The 23107-nt window shown below is 58.0% G+C and overlaps 3 protein-coding genes across 7 annotated transcripts in view; 1 reads left to right on the forward strand and 2 right to left on the reverse strand.

The window, feature by feature from the left end:
* Positions 1-8383, reverse strand: part of PRKD2 (protein kinase D2) — a 44004-nt gene extending 35621 nt beyond the window's left edge. The window contains exons 1-4 of one of the 3 annotated variants that reach the window (XM_050772067.1): positions 8068-8362; positions 7382-7786; positions 5146-5284; positions 2218-2349 (exon numbers count right to left, since the gene is read on the reverse strand). In XM_050772067.1, the coding sequence (XP_050628024.1) occupies positions 2218-2349; positions 5146-5284; positions 7382-7621 (511 nt within the window). In that variant the 5' untranslated portion in view covers positions 7622-7786; positions 8068-8362. Of the gene's footprint in view, positions 1-2217; positions 2350-5145; positions 5576-7381 lie in introns of all 3 variants that reach the window. The other 2 variants (XM_050772066.1, XM_050772069.1) reach the window with 2 other exon arrangements.
* SAE1 (SUMO1 activating enzyme subunit 1) overlaps positions 1-23107 on the forward strand; it is a 549006-nt gene that overhangs the window by 38246 nt on the left and 487653 nt on the right. The gene's annotated exons all lie outside the window — the stretch shown is intronic.
* The window catches only part of STRN4 (striatin 4), a 37481-nt gene continuing 25120 nt past the window's right edge, over positions 10747-23107 (reverse strand). For 2 of the 3 annotated variants that reach the window (XM_050772091.1, XM_050772090.1), the window contains 13 exons: positions 22053-22194; positions 19940-20099; positions 19217-19330; positions 18777-18892; positions 16744-16919; positions 16605-16652; positions 16079-16200; positions 14399-14569; positions 14087-14227; positions 13519-13617; positions 13263-13349; positions 11764-11999; positions 10747-11568 (listed from right to left, as the gene is read on the reverse strand). In XM_050772091.1, coding sequence (XP_050628048.1) covers positions 11830-11999; positions 13263-13349; positions 13519-13617; positions 14087-14227; positions 14399-14569; positions 16079-16200; positions 16605-16652; positions 16744-16919; positions 18777-18892; positions 19217-19330; positions 19940-20099; positions 22053-22194 — 1546 coding nt within the window. In that variant the 3' untranslated portion in view covers positions 10747-11568; positions 11764-11829. The remainder of the gene's footprint in view (positions 11569-11763; positions 12000-13262; positions 13350-13518; positions 13618-14086; positions 14228-14398; positions 14570-16078; positions 16201-16604; positions 16653-16743; positions 16920-18776; positions 18893-19216; positions 19331-19939; positions 20100-22052; positions 22195-23107) is intronic. The other variant, XM_050772092.1, reaches the window with a different exon arrangement.

The raw sequence follows: 23107 nt of genomic DNA on the forward strand, positions 1-23107 counted from the left end.
ACCTCAGCCTCTTGAGTAGCTAGGACTAGAGGTATGCACCACCATGCCTGGCCAATTTGTTTTATTTTTTAGAGACAGGGTTTCACCGTGTTGCCCATGCTGGTCTCAAACTCCTGGACTTAAGCCACACAGGGTGGTATTTTGTTATGGCAACCCTGACAAACTAAGACAGGTGCCACGTTGATAAGAGGTGGACCCTGGTGGTCATGTTTATGTGTCAGCTTGGCTAGGCGAGATTCACAGTTATTCAGACACTAATCTAGATGTTGCCATGAAGGTTTGTTTTTGTTTGTTTGTTTGTTTTTGAGTCAGAGTCTCGCTCTATTGCCAGGCTGGAGTGCAGTGGCAAGATCTTGGCCCACTGCAACCTCTGTCTCCTGGATTCAAGTGATTCTCCTACCTCAGCCTCCCAAGTAGCTGGGACTACAGGCACATGCCACCCCATCTGCTAATTTTTGTATTTTTAGTAAAGATGGGGTTTCACCATGTTGGCCAGGATGGTCTTGATCTCTTGACCTCATGATCTGCCCGCCTTAGCCTCCAAAGTGCTGGGTTTATAGGTGTGAGCCACCGTGCCCAGCCAAGGTTTGTTTTTTCTGTTCACCCTCTCAACCCAGCTTTTCCCCGACTCCAGGAAGAACTGGGAAGAGAAAGCCCCATGGAGGTATTTTCTTTTTTTTTTTTTTTTTTTTTTTTTTGACAGAATTTCACTCTTGTTGCCCACGCTGTGATGGTGCGATCTCGGCTCACTGCAACCTCTGCCTCCTGGGTTCAAGAGATTCTCCTGACTCAGCCTCTCAAGTAGCTGGAATTACAGGCGTCCACCACCACGCCGGGTAATTTTTTGTATTTTTAGTAGAGACGGGGTTTCACCATGTTGGCCAGGCTGGTCTCGAACTCCTGACCTCAGGTGATCCACCCGCCTCGGCCTCCCCAAGCGCTGGGATTACAGCTGTGAGCCACTGCGCTCAGCCCAGTGGAGGTATTTTCTGGATGTGATGAAAATCCATAATCAGTTGACTGTAAGTGGGAGAGGTAATCCTGCTTGTTCTCGGTAGGTCTGATTCAATCAGCTGAATGTTTTAAAAAGCAGATCAGAGACTTCTCGGATGAAGAAATTCCACCTGTGGACATCAGCTTCGCCTTGTGCCTGAGAGTTCCCGCCTGCCCTTCTTGATAGGATGAATTTTTTGTTTCTTTTTTTGTTTTTTTGTTTTTGTTTTTGTTTTCAGACAGAGTCTTGCTCTGTCACCAGGCTGGAGTGCAGTGGCACGATCTCGGCTCACTGCAACCTCCGCCTCTCGGGTTCAAGCAATTCTCCTGCCTCAGCCTCCGGAGTAGTTGGGACTACAGGAGCCCGCCACCACGCCCGGTTAGTTTTTTGTATTTTTAGTAGAGATGGGGTTTCACCATGTTAGCCAGGATGGTTTCGATCTCCTGACCTTGTGATCCATCCTCCTCGGCCTCCCAAAGTGCTGGGATTACAGGTATGAGCCACTGTACCCGGTCTTTTTCCTTTTTTTGCACCAGGGTCTCACTCTGTCACCCAGGCTGGTGTGCAGTGGTGCAATCAGGGCTCACTACAGCCTCGAGCTCCCAGGCTCAAGTGATCCTCCTGCCTCAGCCTCCCAAGTGGCGGGGACCACAGGTGTCTGTCACCATGCTTGGTTAATTATTTCTTGTACAGGTAGAGTCTTGCTATGTTGCCCAGGCTGGTCTTGAACTCCTGGCCTCAGGTGATCCACCCACCTTGGCCTCCCAAAGTGCTGGGATTACTGGCCTGCCCCACTGTGCCCAGTTGGATTTGAGTTGCCTAGCTACCACACACAATTCTGTAAGCTGATTCCTTGCATATAAATATCTTAATATATATCTCCTACTGGATCTGTTTCTCTGCTTGATCCCTAACTGATACAGGCCCCACCCTCTTCCCCAGTCACCCTTCTGCTCCCCTGGGCTCTGTTCTTAGGCCCCTACTTGTCCCTCTCAGCTCCACCTCCTAGGCTCCGCCCCTAGACTTGAGCCCCAGCCCAGCCCCACCCCTCCTTCCCCAAGCTCTGCTTCTGGGCCCATCCTTCTTGCCATTATTCCTAGGCTGCGCCCCCAGCTCTGAGCCCCGCTTCTCCTCCCCACGCGGTCCCCGCGCCAGGACCATTCGGCTCCGCCCCCGGGGCAGAGCCCCGCCCCAGGCCCCACCCCCAACCCCTTGGCTCTCACCATCGCACTTGAGGCCCTGGCGCACTAGGCCAAAGAGCATCTCCCCGCAGTGATCACAGAAGGCAGGTGCCCGGTAGGAGTGCACCGTGAGGGCGTGCGGGCGGATCTGGAAGTCCTCGAAGGTGGCTGAGGCTGTAGGCGGAAAATAAGGGTGGATGCTTGAGGCGGGATAGGCCGAAGCTTTTCCAGACCCCACGTTCCCTGATTTCTCACAGTCCTCCCAGCCGCAAGGTTTGATCTTTCCTTCCTTCATTCATTTGCTCTCATACTACATTCTGCCTGGCTTCAAATCCCAGCGCCACCCCTGAACAAAACACATATATCCCTATGCCCCGGGCAGGGACAGATCGGGAATTGGGGAGTTTTTAATGGGCAGGGAGCTTCAGTTTTGCAAGATGACAACAGTTCTGGAGACTGGCTGCACAACAGTGTGCATGAACTTCAAATTACTGAACTGTACGCTTAAAGGTGCTTTAAAATGTGGGGTTTTTTGTTTTTGTTTGTTTGTTTGAGACAGAGTTTCGCTCTGTCACCCAGGCTGGAGTACAGTAGCGCGATCTCGGCTCACCAAAACATCCGCCGCCCGGTTCAAGCAATTCTCCTGCCTCAGCCTCCCAAGTAGCTGGGATTACAGGCATGCGCCACCACGCCCGGCTAATTTTTGTATTTTTAGTAGAGACGGAGTTTCACCATGTTGGCCAGGATGGTCTCAAACTCCCGACCTCAGGTGATCTGCCCGCCTCGCAGGCGTGAGCCACCGCACCCGGTCTAAAATAGTAATTTTTATTTTATGTATATTTTACCAAATTAAAATTTTTTTAATTAAAAATACCACCACCACCAACAAAAAAACATGGATAGGCTGTGTGTGGTGGCTCACATCTGTAATCCCGGCACTTTGGGAGGCCCAGCTGGGCGGATCACTACAGGTCAGGAGTTCGAGACCAGCCTGAACAATATGATGAAACCCCATCTCTACTAAAAATACAAAAATTAGCTGAGCCTGTAATCCCAGCTACTCAGGAGGCTGAGGCAGGAGAATCGTTTAACCTGGGAGGCAGAGGTTGCAGTGAGTCAAGATCATGCCACTGCACTCCAGCCTGGGCGACAGAGCAAGACTCTGTCTTAAAAAAAAAAAAAAGAAAAGCCCAGTGTGGTGGTGCATGACTGTAATGCCTGTAGTCCAGCCACCTCGAGAGGCTGAGGCGGGACGATTGCTTCAGTCTGGGAGGTAGAGGTTGCAGTGAGTGGTCATCATGCCACTGCATTCCAGCCTGGGTGACAGAGCAAGACCCTACCTCAAAACAAAATAACAGGCCGGGAGCGGTGGCTCACACCTGTAATCCCAGCACTTTGGGAGGCCAAGGTGGGCAGATCACTTGAGATCAGGAGTTTGAGACCAGCCTGGCCAACATGGTGAAATCCCATCCCTACTGAAAATACAAAAATTAGCCACGTGTGGTAGCAGGTGCCTGTAATCCCAGCTACTCGGGAGTCTGAGGCAGGAGAATCGCTTGAACCCAGGAGGCAGAGGTTGCAGCAAGCTGAGTTTGTGCCACTGCACTCCAGCCTGGGTGTGAGAGGGAAATTTCATCTTAAAAAAAAACAATAAATAAATAAAAATAACAAAAACAAAATAAAACTCAGGTTTAGGGGAGAGACAAGGATGAAGATAAAAATTCAAGTGAGGCCAGCTTATGATATGAAAGAGTACTTAAAGCCTGAACGAGATCACTAAAGGTGTAAATCCAGACTTCTGTCATTCATTCATTGAGCCGGTTTCACTGAGCACTGCAGTATGCAGGAGCAGCAGGGAGGACAGCCATGAAAGGCAGCTGCCCCCCACCCTCAAGAGGGACCAAGGGCCATAGACTGGTCCAAGGTGCTGAGAGCATGCTCATCTATACGACTGGAATAGTGAATGAGTGAACTGGCTTCTGGCTGTGTCTGAGAAAATCACCTGGGTGGAGGGGGGGGCGCTTTTAAAACTACTGATGGGCAGATCCTGTCTCACTTTGCAGAGATTCTGATCTAATTTAGCATTTTCGTGGGAGGAGCCATGGACATCATAACTTTTTGTTTTCTTTTTCTACTTTTTTTCTTTTTTAGAGACAGGGTCTGTCTCTGTTGCCCAGGCTGGAATGCAGTGGCATGATCGTAGCTAACTGCAGCCTCAAACTCCTAGGCTCAAGAAATCCTCCCACCTCAGCCTCCCAAGTAGCTGGGACTATAGACGTGTGCAACCTTGCCCGGCTAACTTTTTTTTTTTTTTTTTTAGAGACGGGGTCTCCTTATGTTGCCCAGGCTGGTCTCAAACTCCTGGGCTCCAGCCAGCGATCTTCCCACCTCAGCCTCCCAAACTGCTGGGATTACAGGTGTTAGCCATTGCAACTGGCCCATTTTTTACCTTTATATTAAAGTATAGCACAGTCAGTTACAGATCGAACTCCTTCTTCTCCTCTTTTCACTACTTCTCCCCTTCTCACTACTGCATTGACTAGTCTTATAAATAAATAAGTATAACATATGTTCAGGAAAGTGCACAGCTCAGTGAATTTTCAAACTGTACAAACCGTGTCACTAGCATCCTAATCCATAAATGAAAGTTTAGACCAGCCCCTAAAAAGCCCCTTCGTGGCCCCACTCTGTAACCATCTTCCCAAAGCCCCCAGCTCTCCCTTTGTTTTTTTTTAGAGGGAGAGAGATGAGGAGAGATGGAGTCTCACTATGTTGCCCAGGCTGATCTCGAACTCCTGGGTTCAAGCGATCCCCCCAGCTCCAGCTCAGCCTCCCAAAGTGCTGGGATCACAGACGTGAGCCACTGCACCCGCCCGGCCTCTCCTGACTTCCAACTCCCGCTACCCTCTCCTCCCCCAGATGCCCCGCCCCGCCCAAGGCCCCGCCTCCAGGCCGGCCACCACCTCTCACCCGACAGCACCACCTCCACCAGGTCGCCCTCCTGGATGTCTCCGGCCGAGCGCACCAGCTGCAGGAGGTTGGCCGACGTGGGGTCATGTTTGAAAAGCAGGATCTTGTCGTAAAGGCCGTAGAAGCCACACTCAGGGAACTGAGGGGCGGGAGAGGGATGTGGCGACGGAAAAGCTCAGAGCCGCTTTCAGCAGCGGGCGGACTGTGACCCTCCCAGGGCAGGGCCGGCTGTTTCCCCCGGAAACGCAGAGACCCCGCAGGCCCTCGCTTCCTGCCTGCCCCCTCCCAACCCCAGCGCGAGCCGGGCAGGATGCCAGCGCCCCAAGTGTGCGGGGAGGGGGCGCCGGCGTGGGTTTGGTGGCTGGAAGGGGGAGCTGGGGTGGGAGGGAGAGTGGCTCCGGGAGCGTGGACACCTCGAATTTTCCGGAACCTGGCGGAGGTGGGAGGGGATGCTGAATGAACACCCCCTCCCCTGTGCCCCCTCCCCAGGCTCACACACCCGCCCCCCAGCTTCCTTCCTGGATCTGTCTATTGTTGTCCCAGTTACCTGGCTCGAGGCCCAGCACTGGGGTGGGGCGAGCTGGAAGGCGGACTTTTCGGGGCTCCTGGGAAAGTGGGGGGGCGGGGCTCTAGGACTCGAGGGGGCTGGAGATAAGGGGGGCGCCTCCTACCCGATGCTCAAAGGACCCAGGTGTCTGGGTCCTCAGCTTGGGGGGCCTGGGGGCAGGAAATGAAACCGGGTAGAACAGAAAGTGAAACTGCCCGGGTGGGGCCTCGGGAAGGAAGGTACGGGGCCCTAACACACCTGGACCTGGCAGAAAAATAAAACTGGGGTGAAGCCTGAGCGGGGCAGGCTGGGGACTTGAGCACTGGACAAAGAAGTTCACCCAAGGGACAGTCTGCCCTTGTACCCCCACTGCATCAGCTTCCCATGAAGTGGGCTGAGTTGGGGTGGGGAGCTGGACCTGCTGGATTTGGGCATTTGGTGGGCAAAACCCTATCAGTTCTCACTGCTAAGAGAGAGTCCACAGAAGACCAGGGAAGTTTTTCTCCAAGCTTAAGTTTCCTTGTCTGTAGAATGGGGGAGCTGGCCCAGTTCCCCACGTTTCTCTGACGCCCAAAGGATTCATTTCCAGGAGTCTGAAAAGATTCTGGAATTTGGATATTTTGGGACTCCAACATGCCCACATTATAGAATTATACATTCTAGATTCCAACCTGGTATCACTACACATTTTAGGATTTCAATAACCTAAATAAGTGGTAATCTAATATTTTAATATTCTAGGAGTCTGACAAGCTAGGACTGTGGTGTTTGGATTCTTTAGCATTCAAGGACCTCATCCATCAGCATTCCAAAATTCTAACATTTTAACTTTCTAGGATTCAACAATCTAGGAATCTCATACTCCAACATTTGAATGTTTTACTATTTCACAAACCTAGAATTCTAATATTTTGAACACTAACATGGGGGCAATTTAATTGCCTAGGATGCATAGTCCAACAATTTATGATTCTAATATTCTAACATTTCCACAGTCCAGTACTCCAACACAGAAGCCCACTGTTCTTTTAACATTTTACGATTTAGACGTGGAGTTCCACCTGGTTTCCTCTTGCCATAACACCCAGCTGCCCACCCTGGGGACCCTGGTGTCCACAATTAAGAGTGGCTAAGAGGACTGTGACTAGGAAAGGGAATAGGGTCCCCAGGGTCTCTAGGGGTGCCTGCCCCTCCACACATATCTCAGGCTTAGGGCAAGGCACAACTGGGCTCTAAGACCTCACTTGCCCCTGGCAGCTAACTCAAGCACCTGCACCCACACATGTCACCGGATCACCATGGCCAGCCCGGGTTCAATTTCTCCTGTTTCCACCAAATGGGAGGCCCAGGATGGGCCTGGATGTGGAGGTCCCCCCACATCTGCTGCCCCTTCCTCCCCTCTCTACACCTGGCTGCCCCCCCCTTCCTCCCTGTTTGCTGCAGAAAACAACAACATGCAGGGACATGAAATTTGGGGAGGCCTCTGGGGCACCCCACCCCTGCCCAGTCCTCTCTCAAAGGGATGGTGGGGAGAGGGGCAATGGAGGGGGGCAATGTCCCCTATCCCTCCATCACCCAATGCTCAGGTCCCCTTCCCCCCTCTTCCGCACACCAGGCCCCAGACCCCCCTGCCAGCGCCCCCTCCTTCAATCTCTCCCCGAGCTGCATCGAGGGAGCCCGCGCCCTCACCTTCTGGTCCACGATGGAACAGGCCAGCTGCTTCACATGAGCCAGCTCGGAGGCGGCGGGCAACAGCACGAACTCGCGGGTCAGCCCGATCTGGATGTGAAAGGAGACCCCGGAGCCCGGGGCCGGGACCTGGGGCAGTAGCGCTGGCGGCGACTGCAGCTCTAGGCCGCCGGGGGGAGGAGGAGACCCCGGCCCGGGAGAGCCAGGGAGCCCGGCGGGAAAAGAGGGGGCGGCGGCCATGGGGGGAAGCCAGGGACCGGCCGCCTGGCGCCCACCCGGGACCCGGCCGGGGGGCCCCGGGGGACCCTGGGTCCTAGATCCGCGGGATCTCGTGAGCAGGTGGTGGGAGCGCGGGGATCCAAGAAAAGATCTGGCAGGTGGAGGGGACCTGAGGATGGCGGGGTCCTGGGAAGGAGAGAAAGGCACTGTAGCGGGTCAGAGGCCCGGAATCCAGGACTCCCAGCAGAGCAGAAAGGAGAAAAGTAGTGGTTTGGAGGTCCCAGCGATTGAGAGATTCCAAGAAGCCCAAGAGGAAATCTAGTAGGTAAGGGTCACAGGGATCAGGAGAGCCCGCGATTCAAAGGCCCCTTCCCTAGAGGACGGATTGAGAAGGGGACAGAGGGAATCCCAGGAACCAGTGCTCCAAGAAGAGGATCCCACTCAGAAGGCGGCCCGGGGGAATTCACCTTGAGGGTGGAGGCAGGAGTCTCTGAGTCGGGGACCAAGTGGATCCCAGAAATAAAGGGGTTAGCAGGGACCCGACTGGCCCGGGGATGGGCAGAGGGGTCCCGAGGGCCGGAGTGGGTAGAAGGGAATCTCACGAATCGCAGAAGTTGGAGAAAAGTTCGGTCGGGAGCCGTGAGGAAGGGGGCGTTGCCGGCGGCGGGGTAGGGTGGGGGGCAGGGAGGGTCGCCAGGAGCCAGTAGCTCTTTTTCCCCCTCCAAAGTTTAAGTCGGCGGCGGCGGCCCAGGAGGAAGTGTCCGGAGCGACGGCGCAGTCGACCAATCGGCGCGGGCCTCGGGAACGTCAGCGAGGGGGCGGAGCCTACCCAGGGGCCGGGGGCGGAAGGGGAGGGCGGGCTTGGTGCCTCTGAGTTGGGGGTTGGACCTCCGCCTCCTGGGTCGGGGACCTGGGATGGTGTGAGAGATGGAGGGCAGGCAGGCGAGACCAGTTCCTTCCCTGAACACAGCCAAGCCTGGAGAGTTAACTTTTCCCTCGACTGGACAGGGAGGGGAAACACTGTCACCCACCGCCGGTCGCGGGCGTCGGGCTTGGAGACCATTGGCCCTTTAAGGAGGGGAGCCCTCTCCGGCAGGCGTCCGGCGCCCATGACAGTGGACAGGGTGGGAAATCAGGGTCAGGTCCCGGCCCGCTCCCTTGGCTCGGCCTCTCTGTTCTCCGAGCGTCGCCCCAGCCCTCCCCGCCGCGTCCCAGCCCAGGGAAGGGGGTGCTGCAGAGCGTCCCCCCGCCCCAGCCCATTTAACACATGGAAAGACCAAGGTCTCCAGATGGGTAGGAAGGGCTCGCCTTAGGTCTGTCTCCAGCGTTGCTGGGCAAGGTGCATGGCGCTAACTGGATGGGTGGGGAGGGTCCATCCCCCCCCACCCCAACCCCGCCTTAGGACGGTGCGGGGCTGCCAGGAGGGAGGACAGCACACCCATACCACTTCATAGATGCAGAGTGAGTCTCCTGGGGATGTGGAGTACGTGTGCGTGTCTTTCTCTCCATGTGACTTTAGGTGAGTGGCTTCTCTGTGAACCTCAGTCCCTCCATCTGTTGGGACTGTAATAGGACTTACCCCACATGGGATGGTGGGAAGCGATGCGATTGTATACAGGTGCCTGGAAACGCAGCAGTTCAGTAGAAGCGGTGGTTGTCTCTAATATGCGGAAAAGGGTGGCCACCTCCAGCACTCAGGCTTTGATGGGTGGGCACGTCCATTTAGTCACCCAGCAAGTATCTGTGAGGACCTACTGGGTGCTGGATGGACCCTGCCGTAAAACTCCAGCCGCTACAGGGGTCAGGCTTGATCTCTTCTCCCCAGCTAATCATCAAATAGTGGCTACCATGTAGTTTACACAGAGTAAGCTGTGTTTACACAGAGTAAGCTGAAGCCTCAGAGATCTTGCCCAAGATCCCAGAGTGAAGTTGCTTGAGGGAAGCTGCCCCACCCACCCCTTTGATTGACAAGTCAAGGCCTCGGTTTGAGCTCTAAGAGAGGGGCCACCTGTCTGGCTGGGATGCTGGCAGGACTGGAAATGGCAGGACTGGCTGGGGATGGGGGCTGCCAGAAGAGCCCCTCTTCCTGGTGTAGGGCCGTTGGGGGTAGCTGAGGTCGGTACAGTATCGATTCTGTCACCACATCCGGGGACTGGGGCTGAGGAAGGAAGTCTGAGGCTGGAGTGAAAACCCAAACCACCACCTGGGGAACTGCATCGAGCCCAGAGGGATGAGCAGGGAGCACACCACGTGGAGCCCACGCAGGCTCCTGTTGGCGTCACCTAAGGGCCTCCTGCCCACCTGCACCCTTTTTCCTGAGGGGCAGATGACTGTCCCAGCAAAACGCTGCCATGTCCCCAGTGTCCAGACAGCGACCTCCATCCTTTCTGGTATGTTCACTGGGGCCTGCTGGGGGACTGGGGACACAGCCCTTTACAACCCAGGAAGAGGGCATTAGTGGCCTGTGGCAGAGGTGCTAGGACAGCTGAGGACGCCTAGCTGGTAGGTGGTGGAAGCCTCCTCCTGGAGACAGGAGCGGCGGTCCCCTCCATCTCATCTGGAGCATGTGAAATGCCATGTAAAGCGCTCAGCACAGTAGACATGGACTACTGAGAACAGAAAGGAGGGACTCATCAGGACATGCGCCACGAGAGCTCGGGCACCTGCAGCACCTCCTCCTAGCATGGAGGAGCCTTCGGCCTGCGTGCCAAAGCCATCATTCTCCACTGGCAGGAGCAGCCTTTCCCTCCCTGCTCCTTGTGGGCCTGGGAGGGAAACAGGAAGGGGGTTTATGTCCTCTGGGCACCAGCCCTTTGGCCTCACCACCACCCATCACACATCCCAGGCGGGGCTGAGGCTTCAGCTGAACTGTCATCACAGTATCTGCTCCCCAGGGCTCTGCCCCTGGGGAGGGAGCACTTAGGGACAGAAAGAAAGGGCACAAGGAGATTCGGTCCAGTGCCTCCACTTCTGCTCTCCACCCACACCCCACCCAAGCTCTGGGCCCCTCTCCGTCCCCTGCTGCCCTACCACAAAACCCCAACCCATCATATCCCCTCTCTCCAAACTCCACTCAACCCAGGCAGAGCCGGTCACTCCTCCCCCAAAGTCCCCAGTCCCCTCAACAGATGGCACCATCACCCATCTTACTCCAAAGGGTTTATTGAGACAAGTTTTCACATACAAGATGGGGGCAGAGGGGATAGGGGTTATAAACAGGAACCTGGAAGGGGACCGAGAGTGCACGGTAGAACCAAACAAGAGTGAAATAAATAGAGGAAAGAGTGGAGGCAGGGAGGAGACTGACTGAGACCATCACACAGTGATAACGTGGGTGGGGCAGCGCCATGAAAATCCCGTTATTTATACAGATATACAGGGAGTTCAGGGGGACCCAGGGGCCCCCTCCACCCTCCATGCCCCAGGGAGGGGCATAAGAAAGCCATCTCTGCCCATGGGCGACCCCGTGGGGCGCTGGGAGGGCTGCCCTAGGAGTCTTGGGCAATCCCTGGCCTGGAGGCCATGGTTAGTGTCTGGAAAGCAGTGGAGAGGGCCAGAGGGGAGGGGCAGCCAGGCCGGGGCTCAGCTCCGAGGCTTCCGGCTGCCACGCTTTCTCCCAGCACAGCTCCTGCCCAGGTCTGGGAGGATGGGGGATGGGGCAGCAGGAGCTCAAGGGGAGAACCTGGCACCTTCTGGAGTCTTGGAAAAAGTGATCCCTAAAGACACCCAGCCCTGGCTGTGCTGCCCTCTGGAAGGCAGCTCTGATACCAGGAGTGGCTGTCAGGGCACAGGGGGAAACCCCGAGGCCATCCTCAGGGGTGATTCCTGAAAGGGGCCCATCCCCAGGCTAAATGCTTGGGGAAGGCAGCCGTGGGGGAGGGATTCCTGGGGAAAGGGCCCTTAGCACCACCAGGCTCCACGGCAAACAGAGGCCAGGCCTCTGCACCTCCAGTGAGGCTGGGAGTCCCCTGCGGGAGAGAGAAGGGAGAGGAGACTGAGCCGCCATCTCTAGGGCACCTCTCAGGCCTCAGCCCCTCCCCTGCATGCCCAGGACTTCCCCAGTGATTCTCACAGGACGCCCGACTGGACTGCGGGGCTCAGCACACTCAGGAGTACCAGGCATGGATGTGTAGGGACTCAGGTTGCGGGGTTTCTGCCCTCACCTCAGCCCCACCTGCCCGGCCCCGCACCCTAGCCAGTGTGGCGGCCAGGGCAGGGCCAGGTGGGCATCATACGAAGACCTTGGCCAGGGCGTCGGCGCCAGCACTGGCAATGAGGGCCTTGCTGGGGTGGCAGGCGACGGCGTGGATGGCCTCCTCATGCTTCTTGCGGTGGGCTGTGATCTCCTGCACGCACGTTTTGTTGTCCAGGCTCCAAAGACGCAGGGAGCAGTCATGGCCTGAGCAGGGGTCGGGGGCAGAAGGGGTGGTCACCGGGCTCCTCGCTCAGACGCAGTCCTGGAACCCCTCACCTGGCCTTGTCCAAAGGCCTCAGGGGAAGTGGGGCTCAACTCTCCTCTCTCACCCTCTGTTCATCACCTCCTGAGGCCCACCCAAAGGAGAACCCTGGTCCCTTCCTGTCCACAGTCCATCTCGTTCCCCAGCATTTCCTGAGCAGCCACTGCACACTGAGCCCCGGGGCGGAGGGGCGGGCAGTGAACAAAACAGGCAACTCTCTCTGTCCCGCAGCCTTGACGCTGCAGCTGGGAGACAGGAAGAGAAAGAAGAAAGCAACCCAGCCGCTCAGTGTGAGGACAGAATGGCCCCAGGAGGAATGCAGGGAGCCTTCCAGGCAAAAGGACAGGTGGGAAAGGTCCTGAGGCAGGAGGCGGGGGTGGCCACAAGAGCCTGAGCAGGGGCTTGGGGAGAAGAGGGGAGAGGACAGCAGGCTGGGCAGGGCCCTGGTGAGGAGAGGTCTGATTTAGGGTCAAGAGGATCAGGCAGGGCAAAGGCTTAGCTCCCTCCACTGTCTAGTGGCCCCCAGAACAGAGCCCTGTCTGGGCACTGGGCTGGAGTTCACTGACCGGCCCCTCACCCACCAGAGGCTGCCAGCACAGGCCCAGAGGCAAAGCCCAGCCACAGCCTCCAACACCACAGCCTGCGTCTCTGTGCACACACACACTCACTGCTGCACTCACTGCAGGCCTCACCCTTCACCCCACAGCGACCTCCAGTCTCCTCCACCCACCTACGTCCCATTCCATCCCTTCTAAGCACAGCCGCGTTGCTGGCCTCAATGCCCTTATCCAGAGACAGCAGGGTGGGAGCACAGAAGTCCCTGCAGGTACCCCCAGGTAGACCTGGACTGATGTTACGAAGCTTCAATGGCCAAGTTACAAAGCGTCAGGGCGTCAGGGCCCACATCTGTAAACTGGGGATCAAAGTACCAACCGCACAGGCTGCTTAGTGGCCGAATAAGACGATGCAGCTCCAGTGCCCCAGAGGAGTGCCCCAGTGGGCTGTGCTGCCCGCTATGGTCATCACTGTCATTCCCGCCCAGACCAGCTGCCCCCTGCCCTCTATGGTCACCACTGTCATTCCTGCCCAGACCAGCTTCCCCCAGCCCTGGCCCCCGGGCCCACTGAATACTCGCCTGGAGCCAGTGCCCAGGCCTCTTCCTCCCCTTCTCCCCAACCCTGGTGCAACTAGTGTGCCCAACTTACTTCCTGACATCAGGAATGCGCCATTGGGGTCCACGGCTAGGCAGGTGACTGCGTCCAGGTGTGCAACCATGGAGTGCACCAGCTTACCTGAGGCGAGAGGGGCGGGTGGCAGGTTTCCCTCCCACTCTGAGCCTCGACTGAGAGAATGGAAGGACTGGAGGAGACGCTCCCAGAGCCTCCCACAGGGACACAAGCATCTCTGCTGCCTGCCTTTGGCCCTCCCCACCCACCGCGAGCACAAGGGGCTAGGCCTCACCTGTCCGATTGTCCAGGAAGCGGATGCCCCTGTCGTCGTGGGCGGTGATAGTGAGAGGCTGGTTTGGATGACTCACCACTTGGTTGATCTGGGTTGGACCTGAAGGAAAAGGCAGGAAGAGGGAAGGCTGTCAAGGGGAAAATCAGGAAGACTGGAACAGAGGCACGAGTGCAGCGTGACAGCCCCACGGCAGCCTCTGCCTGGATGTCGAGGGGGACTGGGCGAGGGCACTCCCATCCCTGACCGCAGTGCTGGTTCTGCACAAGCAGCCCCTGGGCCCTGTTTTGGGGCTGGGGGAAGAGGAATAACAAACGTGAACACATTCCGCCACTCTACCAAGAGGGCCTGACGGAGTGGCCTTGACACGCTCTCCCCACTCGGCTCCCCCAGTGCTCTGGCTGTGAGGGCGGGGGGCCCTCCACTGGGACCCGACTTCCTTCCTGCTCAGGGCCCGAGGGTGCAGGGGAGTCATCTGAGCTGACTGGCAAGGGGTCACCAAAGCCCCAGGAGGAAGTGGGGCCCGCAAGACACTGAGACCAACTCCCTGAGCTGATGTCAGCCCCCTTACCGCTGCTGCCCCGGGACTCCAGCGTGAGGACGGCACCACCAGCCTCCAGGTCATACAAGACAGTGTCGCCAGAGCGGAAGGAGGCCACGATGTGGGCAGGGTCGGTGCTGGTGAAGGCCACTGAGGTTGGGACCCCGTGCTCTGAGGGCACAGGGAAGAGAAGGCTGAACGGACCCTCAGACCCAGCCCTGCCCCAGGGTGGGGGACTGTGGGTGGGAGGCCTGGGGCCTCAGCGGGAACCACTCTGATAGCCTCCAGCCCTGCATAGCTCCAGGGTAAGGTGCTGGGGCCCCCACTCAGGGCCCCACTCACCGCTGGCTGTGGGGAAGGTGCAGAGGCAGGCCGGGCTGCTGCTGCTGGGGTCCCAGATGCGGACGGTGCCGTCGGCGGAGCAGGAGGCCAGGCGCTGGGAAGCGGGACTGAAGGCCAGGCCCCACACGGCATCCCCGTGGCCCTCCAAGACGTGGCTCAGCACGCTTGGGTCTGCACCCACCACAGGGAGGAAATGGGCTGTGTCAGGGATGTCAGCTCCTCCCTGGACAGCCCAGAGCCCCAGCTCTGCCAAGCCCCAGGCGGCTGGGCTCCAATCACCCATGCACCCGCTTCACACCTGCTGCCTCTTGGAACTGTCCACCACCAGGACAGCCCGGCAGCTGCTCACACTGCCCACTAGCTTTCCAAGGAAGGTTCTAGGGCTCCAGAAGGCAGGGATTTCCCTCTATTCATGGCTGTCTCCCCAAGCAGGGCCCAGAAACTGAGAACTCAATACAGAATTTTTTGGACTCCATTAAGGAAGAAGGTCCCAGGAGTGGCACACGGCCTGTGCTGGCCAAGCGTTGGTCCCAGCCCTGGCCCAAGCAGTCTTTTCAGCCCGTGACCCAGTGCATGAGTTTGCCTGGTCTCCCCAAAGCCCCTTGGTCATTCAGAGGTCCAACCACTGCTTCCCTGGTCGCTGGAGTCCACACCAGCAGCTCTGGCCTGCTGACACTGAAAGTGTGGTGGTTAATGTGGCTGGGACCGACCCTGACCTTATGCAGGTGAGCCTGTTCTCTAAAGTCTGTCCTCCCCTTGAGAGGAGACAAAGACCTCTGAACTCTGTCCGGACAAGGTCGAGCACAGGGCCAGGTACATGATCAAGAGGAGGCAGAGCCGGGTGCAGTGGCTCACTCTGTAATCCCAGCACTTTGGGAGGCCAAGGCAGGTGGATCACCTGAGGTCAGGAGTTCGAGACCAGCCTGGTCAACATGATGAAACCCCGTCTCTACCAAAAATACAAAAAATAGCTGGATACGGTGGTGCATGCCTGTAATTCCAGCTACTGAGGAGGCTGAGGCACGAGAATCACTTGAACCCAGGAGGCAGAGGTTGCGGTAAGCCAAGATCACACCACTGCATTCCAGCCTGGGCGATAAAGCGAGACTCTGTCTCAAAAAAAAAAAAAAAAAAAAAAAAAAAAATTGTGGCAGAGAGCAGGAGGACAGATGTTGAACAGGAGTGACAGTCTGGTCACTTCCCTACTTAGGTCTTAGATGCTCCAAAGAGAAAGCCCCAACTCCCTCCAGCCTGGCCCAGCTAACTCCACCTTCTCTGCTTTCTCTGAACATGCCCTCCCCCTAACCACGCAGAGACGTTCGTGGATCCCCACACACAGAGCACACGGCATGGCAGAGCAGAGGCTGCCAGGGCCAGCCACGCCTGTGCATGGGCTGCTCCCAGCCTGGGCGGTCCCAGCTCTGCCTTCTGGACACCACCTCACATGATTCTCAGGCAGCTTCACCACCTCCTCCCACAGCCATCGTTCCCAGCCTGGCTGGCTCGTCCCTCAGCCACGCACTACATCGTGCTGCTCACAACACAGCAGACGGGGCAGCCATCACATGCACTCCCGAGGCCTGCAGTGTTGGGCAAGAAGTGGACGTGACGTGTGCGTGCGTGGAGGGGACGGCCAGGCCCCAGCGGATGTGAGGGGAAGGCAGGCGGCGTTGTCCTCACCATAGCCATCGTAGGGATCCATGCTGAGGTCTGGAATCTTCCAACTGTGGATACAGGCATCTGCCCCTCCACTGTAGCAGTACTCACTGTTGCTGCCCATGGCCACAGCCAACACTGGGCCCCTGGAAGGGACAAAGATACGGAAAGGGGGATGAGACAAGCTCAGAGCCTCCCCTGGCCACAGGACCAAAGTTTCCTACTAGCATTCTTCAAGGATGGCCAAAAGGAATTCAGTGACTGGGGCTCTGGCCATGCTAGCTGGACAAGCTACCTGTCCCCTGCCCTCCCCCAGCCCACCTCCATCTCCTCCCCTGAAGGGCTGTGCTGAGCACCAGCTGCCAGGGTATGTGAAAGTCAGCATGGAGCCCCAGGAGCCAGGGCTGTGTATATCATGGAGGGGCGCGGGGACTCAGAGCCCCTGCTGTTCTGCCTCCTGCCATGTGCCTCCCGGGATGGCAGTGAGTGGGTCAGGGGTCAGGCTGCGTTTAGGACGAAATTTCTAGCAGGCTCAGGGGCATCTCCTTACCTGTGAGCCCGGAAAGCATGGATAGGTTCCACGTCTAGAGCTGCATTCCTGTGGGATGATAGAGGAGCCTAATGTCACTGAGACCCTGTCACCCCCATCCCTAGATGCCCCTACCTGCAGCCGAGTTTGCTGCCCTCACTTCTTGGCTGTGACCGCCTTCTGCAGGTTCCAGAGCTTGAGCGTGCCGTCCTCGGAGGCGGTGAGCAGAGCCGACTGGCTGTGGTGGAAGGCCAGGGAACGAATGCCATCGTAGTGCGAGCGCAGGGTGAACTTGGGGTTCCATGTCTTCTTAAAAGCATCTTTGCTGTCAGACAGCTGGGGTTGGGGGGAGCCGCCTCAGTGTCTTTGCATCCATCCAGCAGTCATGCAGACACTGACACCCAGGGCTTGAGGCCCCCTCCCTTCCACCCAGATGACCCTGGCAGGAATGCCCTCAGAGCCTGGGCTCCAGCCGGGACCTCTCCCCTTCCTCTGCTGGGCGGAGTCTCCACACTCGCCCAACAAGTCCCCACACTGTGCTGGGCTCTGGAGAGACAAAGGTGAGCCTGACCCCTCGGGGTCTTGCAGTTGAGACGAAGGGGAATAAGGGACACAACTGGACCATCCCACAAGTGTGTGGGATCATAAGCCATGAGCAGGGCAAGGAATTAAAGATGCGCAGAGAGACATCGGGCAGCCTGCCCTCCTCCCTGGGGGCCACCGAGGCTTTCCTGAGGAAGCACGAGCCAGCAGGACCTCACCAGATAAGGAGAGGGCCCTGGTGAGGGAAAGGGCCCGTGCAGAGGCCCTGAGGCACTGAGGCAGCAAGGACGGGCCCAGGCCTGAGAGGTCAGTGGTACAGGCTGCGGAAGCAAGGAGAGTGGCAGGGGATGAGGCAGGCACTGGGTGGTGAGCCCCGGAGGAATGCGCATTTCACACTAAGAAAAAGCCTGGGAGAAATGAGCTGAGGAACTGTTTAGAGCAGGGGAACACCATGGCTTGTTCCTGCCACCCCTGAGAGGCGCAGATTAGGGGCAGGTCAAAGTAGCCACAGACCAGGCACAGTGGCTCATGCCTGTAATCCCAGAACTTTGGGAGGCCTAGGATGATCATTTGACCCCAGGAGTTCGAGACCAGCCTGGATAACATAGGGAGATCCTCTCTTAAGAAGCAAAAAAAAAAAAGTAGCCTCAGCGAGAGAGGTTGAGAGGCCAGGAAGTCCCAGAGGAGACAAGGGCATGGAGACCAGACACGTGACCTTGAAGGGAGAGGCAGTGCACAAGTGGGAGAGGTGTGGGGGCCTCTGTCCGCCATGTTGCACATGCCCTGAGGGACGGTGGGAGAGGTGTGGGGGCCTCTGTCCACCACGCTACATGTGCCCTGGTGCCGCTCACCCAGCGGGGGACCTGGAGAGGGCCAGGCTCAAGAGAGATGATGAGCAGAGTACCAGGCAAGCCTCAGCGCCATGCCCCAAGATGGGCTCCCAGCTGACATCCCTGCCTCAGCCAGCCCTTCTGCCACAGTTCTTTAAGGCCAGAGGATGTGCTACTGAGTGGTTCACTCACCCCCTCCGCTAGCGGGGCTCAGAACACTGTTCTTCCCCAAGATGGAGTGACACCTTGGGGCGTGCAGAGGGACCCCATGGTACGCTCCACTTCTCAGGCCTCTGCTCTGACCCCACTTCCTGAATCTCACAGCAGTCACCCCCCCACCCCCGAGCCTCGCTAGGGTCACCAACACTGGAGATCCCATTCTGTCACAGTAAAATGTGCACATGCACTCACACCAAAAGCTCCCAGCTGGCCAAAGGCTCCCAGATGCCCAGAGGCCCGTCCACATATCTCAGGCCTGGAACATTTCATTTCAGCCCAACTGCCCATTCATACGAGACTGGCCTGACTTGGCAGAGCAGGGCGTGGCTAGAGGTCATCTTCCTGCATCCCAAATTAAATCACCAGGGTGGGAGGGGCACTGAGTGGTGGAGCCATGGAACTGTGATTAAGACACGGGCTCCAGAGTCTTCCAGGCCCTGCGCCTCGACGACCGCAGTCAAGTCCCTCCACTGTCTACATCTGCACCCCTCTGTGAAACAGCATGAGCAGGGCACGGGTGGCACCCAGTCAAAGCTTGCAGGGGCTAGCCCTGGGCACAATGCCCAATGGGGACAGTACGGGGGGCACCCAGAGAACTTACATCGCAGCTGAGGTCGTTGTCGTTGGTGACGGTGAGATCTGCCAAGTCCCCCAGGCTCACCTCCCCGCCCCCGATAGTGTCCATGATGAAGACGTCTGAGGAGAAGCCAAAGGAACCTGGTAGGGGGAGGGGAGGGAGGGGCAGAGAGGGCCAGGGAGAGAGAGAATGACAGAGAGAGGCAGAGAGAGATAAAGAGCGAGAGAGAGAGACAGGGAGAGGACAAGATGAAGAATCACAGCTGGAAAGAGACAGAGAGACAGACAGGGCAGGACAGACAAAAAGAGAGGGAGACAGACAGACAGACGAACTTTTGGGGCAGGGAGGCTGCAGACTGGAGGCTGGGCCTCGACCCTGAGGACACAGAAGCCCTGGGCTCAGCTCTGCAGCCTCCCTCTGCCATGGGCCCGCAGGACTGGGGCCAGGTGGGGGATGCCTCTTACCTTCGTGTGGCCGGGGCTGGGGTGTGCCAGGAGGCGGGCCGGTCACTTTTGGGGGCAGCCCATCCACATCACGCAGGTCAGCCAGAATGCCTTGGAGTTTGACCCGACGGCTTTCTGCAGGGTCAAGGCATAGGGCCGGAGTCACCCAGCAGTTCCAACCCAGTCTGGCATAGGTGACGCCTTCCCCACACTGAGGGCTCCCTGCCACTCTGGGGGGCTGTGAAGCTCTGGCCCCGGGGGGGGGGGCGCATAGGGAGAGAAGAGGAGGTTGACTGGGCCCCTCCGTGGGGCAGTGGGCAGGTCACTGCCTTGCCTAGGCCTCAGGCCCCAGCCATCCATCCCACGTGACCTGAGAGCCCTCCTAGCTGGGAATCACAGGACAGGGAGGAAGACGTGGCCCTCCCACCTGCCTCTCCCCCACTGGGTCCTCATCCTGTTCTCTCCTTGAGGCCAGCCAGAGCTAGACGCCCGCCCTGGAGGGCTGGCAGCCCCACTTCAGGAAGAGCCAAGCCTGCCTGTGTCTCCACAGGGATTTTCCAGGGAAGGGGTGAGGGGCCGGCGCCACGGCCTGGGCCTCCTGCTCTCCTTGGCTACCCTGCTCTCAGGAAACATATCCGTCCGGTGGAGAGACCCTGCACAGGAAACGGCTGCAGGCACCTGGGCCTGCTCCCACTCCCTCAGCGGGGAAGGCAAGCAGGAGCTGGCCAGAAAATCTCAGCTCACCCAGTTCATGGGGGCTCCCATCCACAGCACACCGCCGAGGGTCTGGAGCCCCTTCCCCATCCTCTCCTGACCCCAAGAAATCAAACTCATTGATAGCATCTTCAGAGTCGTCTTCCTCGTCCTCGTCTTCCATTTCGGGCACCAGGGCCTTGGATGGGAGCTGGGGCATGGAGAAAGCCAGACAAGTCAGGGGCCTCTTGTCCACAGACTAAGCCCCCTCAATGCCTGGGAACAGATAAGCCGGGGCTCTGGGCCTGTCTCTGCTCATGGGGCTGCCTCAGCTGCTAGCCAGCTGCCCTGCAGCGCCCCCTGCTGGGCCTTGGACAGCTGCTACCACTAGGGCCGGTTGGCCTGAAACCACCCTCACGCAGCCCTTGGCCTAGCCCTGGCTCAGCCTGCTCCAGTTCCCCAGGACGGTGCCTCGGAAGAAGAAAAGTCAGATAATGCAACAATCTGCCTATGGGGAGAGCAGATATGCACTGGTGTCCGTATGTGAATATATGGAGATGCAAACAAGTGAGGACGAATGGACCACAGCATTGCAGCCATAAACACAGCACTGGCTGCTGTGCTGGCACAAGAGCAAATTCCACTCACTGAACGAGCACTGACTACACCTCGCAGACACGACTTAACCCCTAAATCTGTGAACAGCTACCGTAAACACTGTCATTATCATTCCCACATTACAGGCCAGGAGACAGGCTGAGTAGCGGGAACCCACTTGCCCCAGGTCACCAAGGTCAAGCTCTGCCCACTGTGAACTCCTCCAGGGCGTGGCTGGCCCCTTCCACATGTCAGCCCCCCAGGCTGAGTCTGGTGACACCTCTCGGGCAGCACTAAGGGGCCAGGGTCTGAACTGCATTGGGGCGGACCAGAGGGAAGGGACACGGAGAAGACCTAGGGCCAAGGTTTATTCAACACTTGTAGAAAGAATGGGGAAGGAGAGGGTTTATAGACAGCATGCCCAGAAAGGCAGCAGCCGGGCTTAGGACTCCAGAGGAAACCACCACAGGTGCTCTGAGGGCACACGAGTGGCAAGTGTGCTCCGCTAACAGTGCCTGAAACCATGAGGGCTCCACCACTACCAAGTGCCACCAGCGCCACCGACTAACCCCTAATGAGCACTTGGGGGATGGCCACCGTGCAGCTGAGGGCTTCCTGGGCACCAGCTCATGCTAATTAAATCCTCAACAACCCAGACAAAGGGACTCAGCCCCATCTAAAGGGTGAGAAGACTGAAGCCAAGACAAAGAAGCATGGGCCTGAACTCACACAGCTGGACCAGGGCCGCCTGGGAGCCATGGCAGTCCCCTGGGTTCCCAGCTGGGCCTCGCTGGAGGGCTGCTGTGCGGAGACGGAGAGCCCTACCCAACCAGCCAGCCCCAAGGGTGTGGGCCTAAAGGGGTGCAAACACCACGGATGACTCCTGATAGAATGGGTGGAGGGGTGGAAAAGGACTAGAAATTCTCAGAGGGACAGGAAGGACCAAGCGTCTGGAGCAGGGGCCAGCATTTGAGACCCTGGACTCACAGCCCTCCTGCTCTTCCTCTAGACCTCCTGCAGTGCTGTGGCTCCGTGCACACCACTCCACTTGGAGCGTGACTCCGTGCTGAGCCACACTGGGACACTGGAGATGGAATGGAGGCCCAGACAGGCCCAGTCCCTCCCGGGGAGGGGTCAGGAGGGATACAGACCAGAGAGGGAGGACCCCAGAGTGGCCAGGGCCAGGGAAGGGAGCCCAGGGTGAGTCAGAGAAGGCTTCCTGGAGGAGGGGGTGTCTGAGCTGAGTCTAAAGGAAGAAAGGAAGGGGACCCAGGCAAACGGACCGCTAATGGGAAGCCCGGGGCTCAGGGAAAGCTCCGAGGCCATCTCCCACAGGTCCCTCCTTCATGGGCACATGCCCCTGCCTCCACCACAACACGTCCTTTTGCACGTGTCTATTTACAAGGCCGCTGCTGGCCAGAAGCTCCTCCAGGCCAGGGCCTGTGTGTCTCTATATCCCTGCTGTCAGCACACACCGCAGCCCCTGAAGGCCCAAGTTGACTCTGGGAAGGGCCTCGATCAGGTCACACCCAGGCCAGGCTGTGCAGGGCACGGAGGAAAGGCTCACCTTCACACGCTGCTTCTTGTGCTGCACGCTGTCCAGCTCATCGTCCTCATCGCTGTCTTCGTCCTCGCAGTTCTGCAGGAAGGGGATCTGCCCCAGCACTGAGCCGCCCAAGCGCTCTTTGCCGTCTTTGCCTGACGCGTTCCTGCCGAAGACAGCGGAGCAGAGGAGGCATGAGTCCTGCCAGGGGTCAAAGCTCAGATGGGAAGGTGCCTGCCCAGACTTGGTGGCCAGAGCCCAGACCCAGCTAACCCTCAAAGCCCCAAGCAGCCTTGACTCTGGTCACACACAGAGCCCCAACCCCAGCCTCTGCCCGACAAATGCTCATTCCAACTGCAAGCCTCACTCAGACCGCAAACGGAGCCTAGCTCCTCACTGACCACCGACCTGCGTTTCAGAGGGCCAGCCCCCAACCCTGGCCACAAATCTCCATCCTATGCTGAGTCAGAAGGAAAGCTGGATGAGAAAGTGCCACTGACTCAGCAGTCACCATTCCCACAGCCCAGTCAGACCACAAGGGCAGGTCAGGCAGGAGGCAAGCATGTCCTGCAGGAAAGAGGAAACGGCCATTCTACAAATGCTCGGCGAGGCACTGAAAGCCAGCCAGCCTCGCGCAGGGAGGGGCGCCGGCGATCCCTACTATCCTGGAGCCTGCACTATCCCCAGCAACAGATGGCACTCCTCCTTCCACCTCCTGGCTTCCAACTTCATGTCAAGTTATAGCAGAGAAGGTATTGACCCAGCCTGACTGCGGGAGAAGGCAGGGTGGAATTCGAAGTACAGATGGATGCAAAACGTTCCCTCTTTCTGCCATCAGGTTGATGCCCTGGAGGTCTTATCAACTGCCGGTTACCAATGGCTGCAGAGGTCACTGCAGATGTACCCTCTTGCCTCACAGGTGCCATCCCCAGAGCTCCACTCTTTCTGCAGAGCACTCGCTGCACCCGCAGCGGGACACAGGACTCCGTTCTCACAGGCCTTCCTCCCACAACACTGATATGCTGCACGGGCTCAGCCTCCTTCTCTGCTTCCTCCTCCTGCTCCTCCCTCCAGCCTCT

The sequence above is a fragment of the Macaca thibetana genome, chromosome 19 (genome assembly GCF_024542745.1).
Source record: "Macaca thibetana thibetana isolate TM-01 chromosome 19, ASM2454274v1, whole genome shotgun sequence".
Lineage (NCBI taxonomy): Eukaryota > Metazoa > Chordata > Mammalia > Primates > Cercopithecidae > Macaca > Macaca thibetana.